The 19,933-nt window shown below is 43.9% G+C and overlaps 1 protein-coding gene across 50 annotated transcripts in view; it reads right to left on the bottom strand.

Moving 5' to 3' along the window:
• Positions 1–19,933, bottom strand: part of KIF1B (kinesin family member 1B) — a 115,411-nt gene that overhangs the window by 89,516 nt on the left and 5,962 nt on the right. For all 50 annotated transcript variants that reach the window (XM_087878910.1, XM_087878911.1, XM_087878913.1 and 47 more), the window contains exons 2-3: positions 19,213–19,387; positions 3,032–3,108 (exon numbers count right to left, since the gene is read on the bottom strand). In XM_087878910.1, the coding sequence (XP_087735036.1) occupies positions 3,032–3,108; positions 19,213–19,318 (183 nt within the window). In that variant the 5' untranslated portion in view covers positions 19,319–19,387. The remainder of the gene's footprint in view (positions 1–3,031; positions 3,109–19,212; positions 19,388–19,933) is intronic.

The following is a 19,933-nucleotide window of genomic DNA, read 5'->3' as shown; positions in this document are numbered from 1 at the left end:
CAGTCTTAAAAGAGGAGGGAGGGAGTGGGGGCAGGGGGGAAGAATCTGGATTGATGCCTTGTCCTTTGACAACTAGATTCTGTAATAGCTTTGTACCATAAAGCAGGGGTCCTCAATTATGGCCCGTGGGCCAAATACTGAAGCCATTAATCCAGCCCGCGCGGGACTACAAGGCTGCCCTGCCCACAACACCCCACCTACCCGCCCGCCCTCACCCGCCTTTGGTTAGGGAGGCCAAAATCGGGACGTGCGGAGGCCTCAGGAGGCCAAAAAGAGGCCCATTTTTTTGCCTCCCCAGCCGAGGGGGCGGAAACGGAGGGGGAGGGAGAGAGACACACACATACACACCCACAAACAGAAGTTCCTCATACACACCCCAAGGCAGCCACATCCCTTCACTAACCTGCTTTCCACCCCCAGGAACATAACAAATTAAAGTTTTAATTGGTGTGTACTGTTTGGACTGCTAAATTGGTAATGCTCACCCAGTCACATGACCACCTAGCCACGCCCACCCAGCTGGTCCGCCGCCCCCCCCAACAGTCTGAGGGACCATGAATTGCCCCCCTGTTTAAAAATTTTGAGGACCCCATGCCATAAAATATCAACCTTGTTAACTGTCAAGACTTGATGAAGGAAGAGGTGATAACAGAAGACAAGCCCGTGAAATTACTATGGTATAACCACATTTTGCTATTTCTATGTGTACTAGAGGGTGCAAATTCCTAATATCAAACCCTTACAAATGCCTCCGCTGAGGGGAGAATCAAGTCCTTCTGAGTTTACTACCAAAGGGGGTTCTCCAATTCCCAATCTTTCCCTATTACTATTGCTGGAGTACTCTGTGAGCTACAGAAGGTTGTTGCCAGCTTAAAGAAGTGCCAGTCCCACCCACCTATTATTGCCAACCTTTCAAGCGGGACTTAATTGAAAAATATCAAGGGACAGAAACTGGCGCCTGAGCCAGACACCCCAGTACAAATGGCGGCTGTGCTTTACCAGCTTTACCAAGGAAAAATAAAAAGAAGACAAAAGGCTTTAAGAAGGCAAAGCAAGCTCAAAAAAGCAAATGGGGGGGGGGGGGAAGGTGGGAGGGGGAAAGTGCCTTTTTAAAAATAAATAAATAAATAAAGCCTTCAAGCCGGACGTAATTTGGAGCAACAGCTGACCAGGTTTTTCCCCACCGAAGGAATAAATGAAGCAGAATGTCTCCAAACAAGGTGATCGCTCAACCATGCTTTGTATGGAAAAATCAACATTTTTTACTTATTTAACAGGAGAAAGCAGAGAGGAAAAAGAAGCAGGGGAGTTTAGAGGGCTGGGCATGGAATTTCAAGGGGACTGAGGAAGGAAAGGACTCTCTGTAAATCCAGCAATGCCCTTAATAAACATCAGATTTTCAAATCACCTGCTAAAGTTAATATTGTTGTTTCTTTCTTGCATTGGTGATTTTGAGACAATAGGCATAACTAAGTAGCTACATTATCTGGCATTAGATGCAGACGGCCACCGAATCATCCTGGAAACAGACAAAGTGTCAGGGTTCCAAGGAACACCCCCAAAGAAAAGGAGACTCCGAGGCTTGAAGTTCCTCAAAAGTTCCATTTTATTAGAGATGTCATATTGGCACATCTGGGAAAACCCGAATCTGAAAGCTTCCAGGTTTTCCCCACCCGAAGGAAAGTCCAAGTCCCTTCCCCTACACCCACATGTCCATCACGTGGTCCAATCAAAGCACCGTCCCAACTGGAGATGCCTCCCAGCCACACCCCTCCAGGTGCAGGGCAAGCTGTCCTTGACTCTCTGAGAAAGGAATGTGATTATTACTATAGATCCCCCCTGCTCCATGCAATCCCAACTCCCAGTTTCCCACAGCAGTAAATGTGGCAGGCCTGAAGATCCAAGGTAAAAGACGGCTTCCAGGCCTGACACAAAGCTCCCTTAACAAGCACAAAAGAAGTTGGACACGCTGCTTTAAAGGGTGGGATTGCCCGCTATTGGGAGTTGTGTATTGGAAAGTTGTCTAGGCAAAAAAAAAAAAAAACCACCCATCTAAACACTGTTTTCAAAACTCAAGTTTCAAGGGAAGATACTTAAGCTTCATGTCTCCCATTGTTTGGGATGCTAGTTTTAAGAATATTTCCAAAAGACTTGGGGGGGGGGGGAAGGGAAAGGATACTCTACCTAACAAGGCTGACCATTTCCTCTGTGAGTCATTCATGAGCAAATATATTTCTTGTGCAGTAGCTTACTTTATCTCAAAGGCAACATATGGGTGTCTCCGAGATGGTTTTGCTGCAATCTTTTCCTGATTTCTTTTGTTTTCTGGGAAAACTTATATGGGAAACTCCTACTTTGTTTAATTTAAAGAAAACAGCATGTGGGTTCTGCAGAGATTTAACCTTTTTATCTACATGCAAGCTAAAAATATTTAGTTGCCTGCTCTATCCAATGCACAGATTTTTGCTTTCTGGATAAATCACAGGGCCCAAAGCGCTGTGAATAGGAAGATCTATTTTTTCATTGTTTTGATCTTTGGAGAACAACTGATGGCGATACCTCAAAATCCAACAATTGCTGGAAGTCAGTAAAATCTCAGCTGTAGCTTCCCACAAGGGATATGAGGGATTCAGGGCCTGGTTGCCTGCGTTCATGGTAAGCTAAGAAACTGAAAACTCATCTTTTACGGAGTTATAAACATTCCGAGAGGAAGTTTATACATAGACTCCTACATGGAAATTGTTTGCTGTTCAAATTCCTCCTCCGAGCTGCTTGGGCTAATCCTCTCTCTCTGCAAAGCCATCCCTGGACACACTTATACCTCCGATGAAATTTAATATTTCTGGAAAATGCATTTAGATCAAGAGGAACCTTGGCTCTTAAACAGCTAAAAGAGCAATACCATCAGAGGAGAAAAACAGCTGTGGGCTGCAGGGCTGAAAAGAGAGAAATATCCCACCCATCAGCTACATCGGCTTGCATATCACACTTTCGGGAGGAACCTGGGTTCAAGACAAACCAGCATTCTTACCGAGGTATGGGACCAGTACGAGTAGTCAAAGCTGAAGGATTTGGGCGCTTCTTTAGGATTCTTTGGATTCAGGATACCTGAAAGAAACAAACACGCACATTTACCATCCAAAACCTCTGGGGAACAAGCAGGGCAGGAAATGTACAATACAGTGGTGAAATCCAATTTTTTTTACTACTGGTTCTGTGGGCGTGGCTTGGTGGGCGTGGCAGGGGAAGGATACTGCAAAATCTCCATTCCCTCCCCACTCCTGGGGGAAGGATATTGCAAAATCCCCATTCCCACCCCTTTCTGGGACCAGTCAGAGGTGGTATTTGCCGGTTCTCTGAACTACTCAAAATTTCCACTACTGGTTCTCCAGAACCTGTCAGAACCTGCTGGATTTCACCCCTGGTACAATTCCTATCTTCTACTGATTTCTTTACTAAGCTTGCCTTCCAAACCGTGACTCATGAAAGATATTTCTATTACAAATGTGAGGGGCAAAAATATACACGGAAGATGTTACCTAGCTGGGTATTGCAACGCCTGCAAGAAAATAACCAAGTTCAGCGAGCGCCAAGAACTATCACAAACAACATTAATGCTATCCTCAAGAAAGCCACCTTTGTTTGAGTTGGGGGTTATATAAATAAATCAAATAAATAGAACCAGTATTGCTTGGTAGATTTCTCAACTGCTAAATAATCTTATCTTGAATCCTGTGATTTGTTAATTTTATTTCATTTTATTAGCCATTCTATGAGCTTGAGTTTCATATTGGTTCTTGTAATCCTGTTACAAGTTTTGAAATGCTGATGAGCTATTCAGTAACTGAATTCATGGATATTTATTTATAAGACTTATATGGCCACTCATATTAAGAAGCACAACTCCAGGTGGCTCACAACCGCAATAAACTCCCCCCCAAATAATAATAATAATAAAATAATACAACCAAACGCAGCACAAAAGTCACTGGAATGTTTGGAAAAATCAAAAGCATTAAAAAAGAGAGACCTCACTAGAAAACAGATACTATTGCCGATGACACAAGCATAAATTTACAAGAACTCAAAGAAGCAGTTACCAACATTCTCGGTCTTGAAGGTATTTTATCAGTTATTCAGAAGCTGCCGAACAATGATGAATCAAATTCAATTAGAGACATATGGGGGGCGGGGACATTTGACAAAACAGATTTACAAGGCAGCAGATAAGCATTTTCTAGAGTGTGCCAAAGGGAGTCAGAATTTAAAAAAAAAAAAAAATCCACAGAAAGCTGGGAGACAGATAAGATGTCAAAATGTAGGCCATCCTACCAAGAATTTCTGGATTGGGGAATTCTTCTTTAAACTATAATAGAATAGAATAGAATTCTTTATTGGCCAAGTGCGATTGGACACACAAGGAATTTGTCTTTGGTGTATATGCTCTCAGTGTACATAAGGAGAATAAAATACATTCATCAAGAATAAAAAGATACAACCCTTAGTGATAGTCAAGGTTACTAATAAGCTATCAAATCGTATTAGGAAAAATAAAAACAATACAAATTGAAAGATACAAGCAACATGGTTATAGTGATAAGTGGGAAGAGAGAGATACTAGTAAGGAAGATAAGAATAATATTAATAATACAGTCTTAGTAAATTATTTGACAGTGTTGTGGGAATTAGTTGTTAAGCAGAGTGATGGCATTCGGGAAAAAACTGTCCTTGTGTCTAGTTGTTTTGGTGTGCAGAGCCTTATAGCATCGTTTTGAGGATAGAAGTTGAAACAATTTATGTCCAGGATGTGAAGGGTCTGTAGATATTTTCACAGGTCTTTCCCCTCCATCGGAGCCCCACAAAAAAACTGGCACACATTTAAAAAAAAAAAAAAAAACTGGCACACATCAGTAACACAAAGTTCAAGGGCTCCTGGGAAGTTCACAGCAGGGCATTTAAACCTATTTGGAAATGCATGTTATAATACGGAGATAAAAAGCTCCTGAATTATGGATAGGTTTTCAGAAGCTCAACATCCTATGGAAGAACCAGAGTCGGCAATAAAAAGGGCCCGAGGAAGAAACTAAAAATACACGAGGGTAGAGTATTAAAACGTTCACAGAAATGATATCTTTTTAAAGAGACAGGGAGATCCATCGGCAAATGCTCTCCCCGCCTTCGTAAGGTCTCCAAAAATATATTTCTTTGTTTTGCCTTTCAATCTATTGTCATGTTTCTAAGCTGCCCGATTGAACAGACTCTCAATGCAGCAGTTTCACAACATAAAAATAAAGGTTTCTGCCATGAAAAAATTACATATCAAGGTTGTGGGGGAAAAATAAGCTTAGAGGTGGCTAAACTTATTTTTTTTCCCCCCACAACCTTGATATGTAAGCTCACTGTCCAACTACGAAAGAGGAAACAGACACGGAAAAAGGCTTAGCAAAAGTTTATGGAATTCACATTACTAATTTCTCTCATTTATATCCTGTGGAAAGTTGGCCAAAATTTCCAGGTGACTTCCTGAAGTTTTCGGGCAACATGGAGCCATTTTTATCATTGAATCTGATGTCATCTTCAAATAATTTATGAACCTGACCACTGATGGTAAAAACACACCATGGCTTAAAAACGGGGGTTCCCAGCCCTGGGTCCATGGACCGGCACTGGTCTGCGGCATGCCAGGAACTGGGCCACACAAACAAGCGAAGCCCCATCTGTGGGATGCAGGCAGCATGTGAAACCACGGTCCCTCCTGTCCACAGGAAAAACTCTTTCCGTGGAATAGGTCCCTGGTGCCCAAAAGGTTTTGGGGTCCACTGTCTTAAAACCAGGGGTGAAATCCAGCAGGTTCTGAAAGGTTCTGGAGAACCGGTAGCAGAAATTTTGAGTAGTTCAGAGAACTGGCAAATACCACCTCTGGCTGGCCCCAGAGTGGGGTGGGAATGGGGATTTTGCAATATCCTTCCCCCAGAAGTGGGTTGTGAATGGAGATTTTGCAGTATCCTTCCCCTGGAGTGGGGTGGAATGGAGACTTTGCAGTATGCTTCCCCTGCCATGCCCACCAAGCCCATCAAGCCACGCCCACAGAACTGGTAGTAAAAAAAAAAATTGAATTCCACCACTGCTTAAAAGAATGTATGAACGCACCTCTGTGTTCTGAAACAAAACACTTTTTAACAAGCTTTCAATTTCTGGCTTGTTTCACTAAACAATATAAGGGATGTCCAAGGCACTGAATTTTTCATGTTGTCTCTCATTCTGTCCTGTTAGTATGTGAGGTGCATCCTGCAACAGCAACAAAATCAGAAAGGCTCCCTAATCTTTGACAGTTATCTGCTGCTTTTTTTTTTTTTTTGCAAGCACTCCCAATACCTTGCTACTAGTCACTACTTGGCCATTTTTAAATTTTCCACTGCTGCTCTATTCCAGAACAGACCTTCCGTCCAAGGCAATGGAATGGGAACAGGATCCACTCGCGGCCTACAAATAGCAACCGTTGCTATCGGGCCCGCCTAAATTTGGCGATTCCGCCCTGAATGGAGTCCTAATGCTGGGTCCTTAATTTATGAATGCTGACAACCAGGCGAAGGCCAAGATTAATATCACTTACACAAGGGCATCAGGAGGGGAAGAGAGAGAGAGAGAGAGAGAGAGAGAGATGTTGCTTTTGATAGCAACAGGGAGATTAACGGCAAAGCAAAGCAAACTGGCAATCCATGGATTCTCGCACAGCAAAAGTCTCAACCAAAAAAATTACAAGGGAGATGGTTAAGAGCGAGGAAGGGAGCAGTCTGACTTTGAAAGCTGCAAATGGAATACCAGAAGAGCTTGTTGCAAGTCAACAGAATCTCTTATGCCACCAGGCTTCAAATGTTGGGCTTGGACAACTTAGAACAGTGACGGGTAACCTTTTTGCCATCGCGTGCCAGGAGAGGGGGAGGCGGGGGAGGGTCGCGCGCGCACGTGCCCACGCACATGCGTGCGCAACCCACCCACCCACTCCCCGCTCCTGGCACATGATGGCCTGGTAGGTCCGTTTTTCTTTCTTACCTTGTTCCAGATCCTCTCTGTGTATCTGGGAAGGGCGAAAACAGTCTTTCCCACTCCCTTGGAGGCCCAATGGAGGCTGAAAGGGCCCATTTCCCAACTCTCGGTGGGACAGGAAGTGACATTTTTTGCTGTCCCCAGCCTCCAGAACCTCTCTAGGAGTCTCTAGGAGCCTCTCTAGGAGTCTCTGGAGGCTGGGGACAGGAAAAAACGTCACTTCCGGTCCCACCGGGAGTCAGGAAATAGGCCCTTTCAGCCTCCGTAGGGCCTCCAAGGGAGTGGGAAAGGCTGTTTTCGTCCTTCCCAGATACACAGAGAGGATCTGGAGCCAGGTAAGAAAGAAAAACGGGCCTTCCCCACCCCAGGCCCTCCAGAGGCAGGAAACAGCCTGTTTCCCTACTTCTGGTGGGCCCAGAAGGCCCGAAAATCAGCTGGCCGGCGCGGGCATGTGCCCCAGAGCTGAGCTGGCGTGCCCACTAATATGGCTCCGCGTGCCATAGGTTCGCCATCACGGACTTATGCCGTCTTCGGTCTGACCTAAGCGTGGTACACAAAATTATCAGCTGCAACGTCCTACCTGTCAATGACTACTTCAGCTTCAACATCAACAATACACGAGCACACAATAGATACAAACTCAAGGTAAACGGTTCCAAACTCGATTGCAGAAAATACGACTTCGGTAACAGAGTGGTCAATGCCTGGAATGCACTACCTGACTCTGTGGTTTCTTCCGCAAACCCCCCAAATTTTAACCTTAGACGGGCTACTACTGACCTCACCCCATTCCTAAGAGATCTGTAAGGGGTTTGTGCATAAGCGCACCAACGTGCCTTCCGTCCCTGTCCTACTGTCCCCATTTATCCGTATCCATTTCCTGTATTCATAATCGTGTTTATACTTATATCTGTTATCTAGTACATGCTTGACAAATAAATTAAAAATTTTAAAAAAAGCGATTTCAAACAAAATCAGCATCGCACCCATACATTCATCTGTGAAGCCGTGATGGCGTTCCTTGAGGTTGAAGGATTATATATTAATAGGAGCGCTTTCTAAAAAAGCAGTGGCTTGATTCCATTCAGAGCCCAGCGGTTCCCACTTTGTGCATTTCTATGGCAACAGCTTCATCTCATTTCATTGAGAAAAGAAGATTCAAACCATAGCATGTTATCCGGATGAATTCGCTGGCTTGCATGTTAGGAACAGGGACATTTTAGGGGCTCCGAGCTGCCTTGTTGGGGTTTGTAGGATGGAAAGAAGGGCTTTATGACAAAGGTAGTATAGATGCCCTTATATAAGTGACATTAATCTTGGCCAGCATTCGTAAGAACCCAACATACAACTCCGTTCAGGGAGGCACAGTCAATTAAGGAGCCATGGCAGCGTAGTGGTTAGAATACAGTATCGCAGGCTAACTCTGTCCATAGCCAGGAGTTTGATCCTGACTGGCTCAAGGTTGACTCAGTCTTCCATCCTTCCATGTTTGGTAAAATAAGGACCCAGATTGTTGGGGGCGAGAGGCTGACTCTGTAAACTGCTTAGGGAGAGCTATAGAGCACTGTGAAGCGGTATATAAGTCCAAGGGCTGTTGCTACAAGATCCCTGGGGGTGCGTTGGTTAGAATGCAGTATTGCAGGCTAATTTTGCTCACTGCTATGAGTTCGATTCTGACCGGCTCAAGGTTGACTCAGCCTTCCATCCTTCCGTGTTTGATAAAATGACGATCCAGATTGTTGGGGGCAATAGGTTGACATTGTAAACCATACAGAGAGTGACGTAAAGCACCACAGAGAGGTATATAAGGTGCTATTGCTATAGTAACATTCAGTATAGGATCGTTTAAATTTGACGTGAAGAAGATGAGCTGGGCTATCACAAAGGCACATAAATACACTGAAACCAACCAGGAAGTGTATGTTTAGCGTGAGGTCTGAACAAAAGAATCAAAAGCCAGGATTTGATCTTGATTTAACCACCATGATGTACTGTAAGGAGCTTGATTGGCGGGAGGACTGGCAAGCCATGACATTAAAACATTCCAGGTAAATGTAGCAGTTGACTAACAAGTACACACGGCTAGTATACATGACGACGTGTAAAGTGGTTGCAAATTGTTCACGATATGCCACCCTTCTTCTGAACAATTTCGGAGTTTCCACGCTGCCAATGCAATGGTCCCATTTCGATGCAGTTGTCCCGTTGTTGCTGTCCTATTCCAGACTGATTTCTTCAGTCTGGGTGCACAGGGCCTCCAGGCTAATAGTTTAATTACACAGACCCTCAGAAAAGGAAGACAGGGAATCACAGCGAAGACCTACCCTAACCGCTTGCGTGTTGTTCAACAAAATTAACGTGTTTATCTGGAATTCAAAGAAAAAGAAAAACCCAACGCGGCAATTAAGTCTTCTGTTTGCAAACCGCCCCTCAAACGCTTTTGTGTTACAACTATAATTAGTTCCCATCATCGTGGTGCTAAAAGCAACTTGGAGCATCGCAGTTAACCCTGGCCACCTGCTTCGGAGAACACCACAGCTTAAGTAGCGTTTTAGGCTGCGCTGTGAATTTTTTATAGGACCGTTTTACACTGGGCTATATTTGCCCTTCGGTAGAATCCACGCGTGCCATTTGTTAAAATGGAAGACAGGGTTTCATTGTCTCAACATACCAATCATTGGGACGGCATTTCCCTGTTCACCGACATATAAGCATCGTTTCTTGCCTAGCAGACTTTAGAGCAGGGGTGTTAAAACTCAAGGCCCGGGGTGCTTAGATCTGACCCGTGGGGCTGCCCCGGAAACAGCGAAGGACTGGCCCACGGTGCCTCTAACCAGCAAAAACAGAGCTCAGCCCGCCCAAGCTCCGTTTTCGCTAGCAGAGGGTTGCAGGATGCAGTCACAGCTGAAAACGGAGCACGCGAGGACCGTGGGTGACTTCTCGAGCTCCGTTTCGGCTTGCAGGAGGCTGTTGCAGCAGAAAACGGAGTTCGGGAGCCCGTTTTTGCTGGCAGAGTGCTCGGGCTGCCACAGAGCACTCGGGCTGCCACAAGTGACGTCAAGCTGGCCATGCCCACCCTGGCCACGTTAACCCCAGCTCCCCCACGGTCAAACACAACCCTGATGCGGCCCTCAATGAAATCACGTTTGACACCCCTGCTTTAGAGGTATAGGCCCATGGCTCAAAAAAAAAAAAAAAAAGGGGGCAAACATCCATCATTGGTGGCAAATAAACAATTGGAACCCAGATCTGCTTCTCGGATTGCCTTGTTGTCGGGCTATGTTTGACTGGAATTATGAGCAAGTCCTCCCTAAAAGCAGCATTTTCATTAATCATGTTGTCTTGAAAGATGTCAGCATATTCTAATGGCACCCTCCTGATGTCAGCCAAGCTAATTCTCACTGCTCCTGGAAGGGAAATGCAAGAACTCTTAGCTCTGAGATGAAGTTCTTGGGATCCAATGAGAGAGTGGAACTTCCTCCATTCACTCTCAGCTGCCATTGGCTCATCCTCTTCTTGAACCCGGTCATTATAAGGGTGATGAAGCTTTTAAGGATTCCCATCCTGTTTTTTTTCTGTTGTACAAACAAGAGACGGTGAGACTTTTGCACGGGATAAAGTTTTGAACCTGTGCTGAAGGGGATACAGGTAGTCCTCAACATACGACCAGAACCGAGGCCAAAATTCATGTCGCTAAGCGAGAAATTTGTCTTGCCCCATTTTACGCCCTTTTCCTGCCATGCTTGTTAAGTGAATCCCTGCTGTGGTTAAATGAGTAACCCGGTTGTTCAGCGAATCCGGCTTCCACATCGACTTTGCTTGTCAGGAGGTCGCAAAAGGTGATCAATCACGTGACCCCGGGACACTGCGACCGTCATAAGTATGAGCCAGTCGCCACACATCCGAAATGTAAATCACGTGACCATGGGGTATGCTGCGACAGTCGCAAGTGTGAAAAACGATCACAAGTCACTTTTTTCAGTGCCGTTGTAACGTCGGTCACTAAGCGATCTGTTGTAAGTCAAGGACTCCCCGCTACTTCCCACTGTTTCATAAAGATGCTACTCCGTTTGGCTACCATTAATTCAACAGAATTAAAAGGGACGCGGTGGCTCAGTGGCTAAGACACTGAGCTTGTCGATCGAAAGGTTGGCAGTTCAGCGGTTCGAATCCCGAGTGCCGCGTATAAGCTCCCTGACTTGTCCCAGCTTCTGCCAACCTAGCAGTTCGAAAGCCCATAAAAAAATGCAAGTAGAAAAAATAGGGACCACCTTTGGTGGGAAGGGAACAGCGTTCCGTGCGCCTTTGGGATTGAGTCATGCCAGCCACGTGACCACGGAGACGTCTTCGGAGAGCGCTGGCTCTTCGGCTTTGAAACGGAGATGAGCACCGCCCCCTAGAGTCAGGAACGACTAGCACATATGTGCGAGGAGAACCTTTACTTTTAATTCAACAGACCAAGGACAGTCAAGACCTTCTGATGTGACAGGAGGGAAAGGAAGGCTGAGCAATAAGCGATGTGTCCAACATCCCACTGTGAGTCAAGGGGAAGGAAGGAGACAGACACGTAAATCACCCAGACCTACCCAGAGTGGTGAAGTGAGTTACTCCAATTAAGTCCAGGCAGAGTTTACATTTAGCTCCATACTCTGGCCGAAAGATCGCTGGGTGATCTGGCCTCACTTTAAAAGCGTGACAAAAGGATCTTAAAATAAGTTTTCCAGCTCAACCTCCGCTTGATAAACCCAGGAAGTCCTCGACTTACAACAGCTTGTTTGGTGGCCAAAGTTACAACAGTGCTGAAAAAAAGTGAACTTATGACTGTTTTCCATGCTTATGACCGTTGCAGCAGCCCCATGGTCATGGCTTCAAAATTCAGACGGCTGGCAACTGACTCACATTTACGACGGTTGCAGTGTCCCCCTTTTGCAACCTTCTGACGAGCAAAGTCAACGGGGAAGCCAGATTCATTTAACAGCCGTGTTACTAGCTTAACGGCTGCCGTGAGGCAGTTAACAACTGTGGCAAGAAAGGTTGTAAAACGGGGCGAGGCTCGCTTAACGACAGAAATCTTGGGCTCAATTGTGGCTGTAAGCCGAGGACTACCCATGTATTCCAAACACACCAGCTCCAATATACTCCATCACACAGCTGGAGGCGGATATCTCATTGGTTATATTCGGCATTAAAAGAAAAAAAGGATAAGAAAGACAAGGAGGACAAAAACAGCAGCAAAATAAGCTTCAAAGTGCTGAATCACGTGCTCTATTTGGAATATGGAGTATGCTTCTCTTCCCCCACTCTCCCACACTCCCTCATTTAAGGATATGATTCGAAAGTCTTGGACAGTTTACAAAAATCTAATTAAAATAATCTGAAAGCAGAGTTCATGTTACTTTGGAATAAATGGGGAGAAATAGACTCTTTTAGGTAGTCGCTTCCCGGCAAGCAAGCCGGCCTAGCATTTTTTTGAGTTGTCTGAGATAAAACAAGCTCGGCAGACATTTATGAGGTGGATTAGCCTCTGGAATCCTGTGGGTTTATCCCCTGGCTTTAGAGAATTGTCATTTTCTACCAGGAGGAGAAAGGAGCGAGTCGTGTGGAAGGCGAGGAAGGCCAAAAGCTCTGAACCTCAGCTGCTCTTGCAGATCCAGTGGCTATAAATACCCACCCTGCAGCTGGCGTTTTCAGGAGAACCGCATGTCCACTCTCTGCCTCGACCTGAATAACCACTAGAGGCTACAGCCTAAATTCCATTTGGAGTCTTTGTTCTCCAGGGGAGGCCATGGCACACTCTTTGTAACTGGGCCCGCTGCTTTTTGTTTTTTTAATGCAGGGCTCCTGCATTAAGACTGCATGTGGAGCCAGTATAGGGAGAGAAACATCACATCTGGATATTATTGGCTAGAATGGAATGCAGGGCAAAAATAATAATAAATAAATCCCGTTTCATAGAGAAATATTTAAACAGGGAAGAGAATGTATCCGAAACGGATCCACACAATCAAATGATTCTCCTTAGCTGGAAACCAGGTCAACATGATCCAATACCAGCTTCTTGCAGCTGCCTGCTCAGAAATGCAGCACTCTTGTTTTATGCTGCTCTGAAAGAAGAGGAGAAGAGAATGCCAAAATTCACATCTTGATGCATCAAATTAAAGTTTCAATGGAGCTTTGCACGGCTGCCTTCAATCCGCTTCCAGATTATTATTTTTTTAAAGATAACGGAACTTTAAATGGCAAAAACCTTTAGCCAGAGCTTCCGTTTTTGCTCCATTCAATTTTCACACACACGGGGGACAAATAAAAAATAAAAAATGGGTAATATTCTGAATTGACCTTGCCTGGGCTTGTCAACAACAAATTCCAAGAGAAAAACAACAAACTGTTTCTGTATTATTGGCAAGAAAATTACAGGGATCTCTCTAGGATTCGTGGGGTACAGAGGAGAAGAAGGTGGAGAAAAGACCCAAATTTGAGTCCACCTTTAGCTAATGACTTTGAGTCAATCACTCTCCCAGCCCTGCTTATCAGACTAGTGGGAAAAACTGAAGAGGAAGGAATACTGCATACACACCTTGAAAAAAAAAGGAGGGGCAACTAATAAATAAATAAATAAAGAGCCAGAACTCAGGCTCAACTTGAAGGATGAATGAATGAATGAATGAATGAATGAATGAATGAATGAATAACTGGTGCTGGTGTGATTTTTTGTTTATTTTACAGAGTGTTATTGCCTGATCATTAAACTGCTGTTCTGTTTACTGTATCCCTGACTCTTTGGTGGCTTGCTTGAGGCACAATTCTGTCAAAAAGATAATATACAAATATGCAGGCGTACACACAACCCAGGATAAAATTGTTTCTCGTATATCAGCAGATGAAGAGGCGTGAAAAGTCCAGCCTGTGCCTGGAAGCGGTTTTTCCTTCCCAGAGTTTGCCCCTCCAGAAGGAGGAGTGTGATGAGAACAGAAGAGGGATGGGGGGGGGGGGAGAGCTAATGATTCCCTTTCATGCCACATTTGACCACTATCTTGATTTTTTTTACTCCATTTCTAGACAAAGGTGCTGTTTTTGAACAGTTAGGCCATCTGAAGAATTTTCTGGTCAGGTAATAATCTTCCTACTGCCGAGATTCATTAGTGCAGGACCGTTTATGGGATGCCTATAACGTGGAAGCCAATTGAATGGCTACGTAAGGCTGGTTGCCAGATAGCCATTTTAATCTGCAGCACCTCCGATGGCCTTAAAGACAGCAAGCTGCTTTGTATCAGGTCCATGTGGGTATTTTATTTGCTCTCATTAGTAAGGTTTCAGGCAAACAAACAACTTCTGCAGACTCCTTTTCATTTGAAATGGTGTTTACTAATGACCTATCTTAAACTCATGGGTATATAGGGAAGAATTGAAATCACAAAGATTTCTAAAGCTCAAGTTATCCGCTAGACTTCCCCACCCCCCAAAAAACCATGATCTGTTCAAAGCAGCAACTATGTCCTTCAAGACATTGATTTGTTTCTCTTTCGTTGCTTCAAACATGAGGTAAAGGAGATGGGCACGCTCGAAATCTCATTGCTTTAACTTGTTCAAGTTAATTCAGTAGTCACAAAGACAAGATACAGAGAAAGTTTCTATCCTATAAAACAGAGAGGGGGAATTTTTGAAACCTAATAAAAAGCAAATGAGATTCATAAATTGAATTCCATTCATTGTCGCTTTAAAAGGACGACAGGGTTGGAGGCCCAGTGTTGATAATACTGTGCTCAATGCTTCATCAGCTATTTCGACTAATGGAACTTTTAAAAAGAATCCATTAATGAAAGGTCCAACTAATTAGTAGCACAGGAAGCAATAAACAAAATAGCAATTAGAAAGAAAAGTGGAGAGTCACACGGTGCCCCTTGACCTCAGAAAATATTTTGTAATTTATATAAACATTAACTGAATGATTCAATGAGCTGAGCTTCTGGGGAATAGCCATTCCTTCCAACTGCTGGATTTGAGGCTAGTTTTGAAACGGCCAAATTGCTTGGGAGTGGAAGCATAATTGTGGCATTTCAGTTGCTGTCATATGACTGAATAACATTCCTTTCCAATTGGCTGGACTTGTTTTGTGTGTGTGTGTGTGTGTGTGTATTATTAAAGAGCTGGGAGCTGAATCACCAGAATGATGTCATAAAAGGATCCTGTATTCCAGAGCTCTCTTCTATATTGCTTTTTCAAAGAGGATGCAATCTTTTTCCCAATAGAAGAAATTGACCGGAAAAAGGTAGAGGTGACATCAGATCTAAGGTAAAGAGTCTTCTGCCTCTAAGAACAGGACAAAAAGTACCTAGCTGAACAAGAAGGACAAAGACAAGGAACTCGCAACTGGGAAAATTACATACTGGCTGAAGACAAAAAAGACCCATCAATTTATGTGCATTGGTGAAGGGACTCACTATAGAAGAGTTGGTTACAAATTATCATCTCATTACAGTTTAGTGCAACAAAGAACCACCTTCAGAAATCTGGGGACAAAAACCTACTCTCACCCTGCGCTGATTTGATGCAATCACGCTTGGCAAGTTGGTTTAACCCAAGCTGGCCTCACAAGGTAAAAGTCAAGCCCAATTCTGCAGACTTTGCCGCTCTGAAGAGCATCCTGTCCCACCAAGGCAACTGATAAATTGCCCCCAGATATGGCTCTTATTTGCTTTTCTCAACGTATTGGGTTTTTCAGATGTTTCGGGAGATAGCAAAGGGGGAAAATGCCACTTAACAGAATAACGGAATTGGACGGGACCTTAGAGGTCTTCTAGTCCAACCCCCTGCTCAAGCGGGAGACCCTATGCTATTTCAGACAAATGGCTGTACAATCTCTTCTTAAAAACTTCTGCACACCCACAACTTCTGGAGGCAAGCCGTTCCATTGGTTAATTGTTCTGTCAGGAAATTTCTCCTTAATTCCAGGTTGCTTCTCTCCTTGATTAATTTCCACCCATTGCTTCTTATCCTGCCCTCAGGTGCTTTGGAGAATAGCTTGACTCCCGCTTCTTTGGGGCAGCCCCTGAGATATTGGAAGACTGCTGTCATGTCTCCCCTGGTCCTTCTTTTCATTAAATTAGACATACCCAGTTCCTGCAACCGTTCTTCCAATGTTTTAGCCTCCAGTTCCCTCATCATCCTGGTTGCTCTTCTCTGCACTTTTTCTGAGAGTCTCAATGTCTTTTTTTATATCGTGGCTTGAATAAACCTGTAAACAGGCAGCTCCAAAATCAGTTTTACAATCCTCCCGCCGACTGTCTCCTACAGGCAGTCCCCACCTCATTCCCTCTCTTCACTTCTAGAATCCCCCACGGGCAGCATCTTTTAACTGCGTAACATCTGCAATCAGCTCTGAGTGCCCCACGAGCAGACTAGGCTGGCTGCCAACATACCAGTTTCCTAATGCAGTCAGAACATGTGATTTCATCTGGACTGCAGGATTTCACTGTAATAACAAAAAGAAAAAAATCTGATGGAAAGAAGACGACTGCCATGCGCGGGGAAAGATTACAGTGGGTCTGCACCTCGAGATCCTCTGCAAGTTTCAAATGACGGATCAATCGGAGGCCAGATGTGGTACGGACAAGTTCTTTCAAATTATTCCCCCCCTCCCCCCAAAAAGTCAAAGGAAAATCATGACAACTCCCGATCGGTTAAATCCAAGGTTATTTGTCAGAAGAGGCAACTGAATCTTGCTGAATCTTAGCCCATGGTCCATATATTGGTAAACTCTTGAGGAAGCCTGGAAAAGCCGACACTCATCCAAGTCTGCTATCAGGTGTCTGCATAAGCGTGCAAGATTAAATCAAGCGACTTCTGCTTTTCCGTTTGCTAATAATCTAACAAATCTTTCACTAGAATTCTCTTCTGCCCTGCATTCTTGGCCTGATTTATTTAGGGAATCTGATACGGCAATCCAAGAATCCGACAGCATTCACATACAAATGATTTTCAAAGTTCTTATCCAAACATTATTTAAAGCATGCATTTCTATGTCATCCCACCCAATTTCCACTCAGTGAGAACATCACAAAACCTCTTCTTTTAAGGACGTCTTCAAAGCCATAAATGGTGCCTGTGAAGATGGCTCAAACATCCCTGCAAATTCCTATTTTCCTTTCCACCATTTGCATTTCTGACCCCTTTTTTCCCCTATAACGCCCTCTTTCTGTACATTCCTGGCATACTTCCCACCTAACAACACACTCAAGAGACTCCCAAGTCTTAAGGAGGTCTCTAAGGCTATTTTCCCACAGTTATTAATGATTCAAATAAGTCTGACCACCTGCCATTTTGGTTTCCCTTTTGTCTGTCTGTCTGGAGAAATCCAGAAAAAAAAGCTACAGATCAAAACAGAAAAATAGACCCCAGAGAAAGATGCAAAGGAAGCTTTTCTCAGCTAAAAAAATGTGGCTTTGCTCTTTTTCTTTTTTAAACTTTCTGCCTTGCATTCTCACTACCGAGAGACTATGCTGACATCAATTGCCCCAACTTCAAAATCTTATACGAAGAAGGAAGTATCTGATACAAAATCAGCAGATGTTGACAAACCTTTAAGGATAGGAGAAAACAAGGCGAGCTACTTGTAATACAACAACAACAACAACTCTGTGAAGAAAGCTATAGGCTTAGAGAAAACACAGGCTGGACACTCTTAAGACTTCTATCAGGTTGAAGATGTCAAAGATTATTTTCTCTGCCAGATATAGAATTAAATCATAAGAAACATGATGAGAAACATCTTGATATTAGAATAGAATAGAATAACAGAGTTGGAAGGGACCTTGGAGATCTTCTAGTCCAACCCCCTGCCTAGGCAGGAAACCCTACACCCGTGATGGCGAACCTATGGCATGCGGGGGTGGGGAAGGCCATTTTCGCCCTCCCCAGGCTCCAAGAAAGCCTCTGGAACCTGGGGAGGGCGAAAAACAGGCCTACCGGGCCCACCGGGCCAAAAGTGGGGAGAGCACCGGGGGGGGGATCATGCGTGCATGCACGGGGGGGGCACGCATATAATTATAGATGTGGGCACACACTTGCGCGACCCCCCCACTTTTGGCACGCGACAGCAAAAAGGTTAGCCATCACTGCCCTACACTATTTCAGTCAAACGGTTATCTTCTTGAAAACCTCCAGTGTTGGAGAATTCACAACTTCTGGTGGCAAGTTGTTCCACTGAATAATTGTTTTCACTGTCAGGGAATTTCTCCTTAGTTCTAAGTTGCTTCTCTCCTTGATTAGTTTCCACCCGTTGCTTCTTGTCCTGCCTTCAGGTGCTTTGGAGAATAGCTTGACTCCCTCTTCTTTGGGGCAGCCCCTGAGATATTGGAACACTGCTATCATGTCTCATTAAAAGCAGTTTGACTGTAGAACCAACTCCCGGCTAGGATAGTGGACTGTCCCTCAGTATAGTAGTCTTTATATGAATGAAACAGAGGAACCTGCAGCCTTCCGGGTAAATTGCAATTTTCTATTGTTCCAGGCAGTGTAGTAAATGGCCAAAGGTCTTACGAGTTGTAGTTTGAAAACATCTGGAGAACCGGAGATTGTTCATCCTTAAAGAATATGAAGGCTGGTTCGTATTGGTTGGGAACACACTTCCTCTAGCTTTCCTGAGATTTTTTTTTTTTTAAATACGTCTACAGTGACATAGATTTCCTATTTCTGACCTACAGGGTCACATCAAGCCTAGGCTTTCAACTGGCAGATGGCAAAAAAGAACAGAAGGATATCCTGAACACTAGGCTTACAAGCGACAAAATAGAATCAAAAATGCCCAGGCCAGCAAATCTTATTGCCCAGAATACCTCGTGTACGCGTCATCCTGCTACTTCCAAAAAGGAACTTGCACAAGATGGCCAAGTAGCTTTGCTAATGACAAGGAAGTCCCTGAAGCATGTGTGATTGTTTGCCACTCATTTCTAGATGATTACATATTAGTAAAAACGCTGCCAGGTAAGAGAAAATCCTTCCAGAGCAACAGAAAAAGAAAAAAAGGAAAATACAAGATTGCCACAAAAAAAGAAACAGTTGTTTTGAATAATTGTCAATGACATTATATCTGTATATGCGATACCAACAATTTACTGAGTCCCAGAAAGGAAAGCCGCTGTAATTAGAAAATTAAGCTTGACTTACTGGTTGAATTTCCTTGCATTTGGATGATGCATTTGGAGTCTTTGCTGGTCTCTCGGGAATTAAAAGGTCTGACCCGAACAGCTACTTTTACAGAAGCTCCTGACATTTTGATGGTCTCTTGTGTGCACTCCAGAAATTAGGTTTCAAGGACTTCTGCGGTTTCTTCTAGTGTTAGCTTTTAAAAGGAAAGAAAAGTGATTTTCAAATACATATCAGATAAACAGCCATTTATTATAACCAAGCATGTTTGATACACACACACACACAAACAACATTTTCCTCGGCATGTAAAACAGTGAGATTATTCACACTGTTCTTTACCAAGCTGAGAGAAAAAAAGCTTTGATGAGTGACATCACTCATGACTCAGTCAGCTTTAAAAAGATACCCGTTTTCTGTACAGCTTGTTCATTTAATTGGTATGAGTGGCAAGTATAAAAGAATCCAACACATCTCTAGGGATTTGTTCTAAAACAAAACAAAAAAAAAGACAAAAATCCTATGCAATACCTCTGGATTTCATGTTAGTCTTTCTCCTTGGACATTCCTATGTCCTGCAATAGACAACAATGCTGCAGAAAAGCAAACTAAACCATTACATTCTCCCTTCACAAAGGTAAAAGGGCATTTTAGCTGGAAGAGAAAGCAGAATATATGTGGGCAAATGAAAATGTCTTCCCAAGGCATTTCAAAACAGCTGATGTGTTATCAGATTAAAAAA

This window comes from Pantherophis guttatus, chromosome 15, assembly GCF_059756535.1.
Source record: "Pantherophis guttatus breed Tessera chromosome 15, ASM5975653v1, whole genome shotgun sequence".
Lineage (NCBI taxonomy): Eukaryota > Metazoa > Chordata > Lepidosauria > Squamata > Colubridae > Pantherophis > Pantherophis guttatus.
Note: the sequence above shows the minus strand (reverse complement) of the source record. Positions and strands in the feature narration are given on the sequence as shown.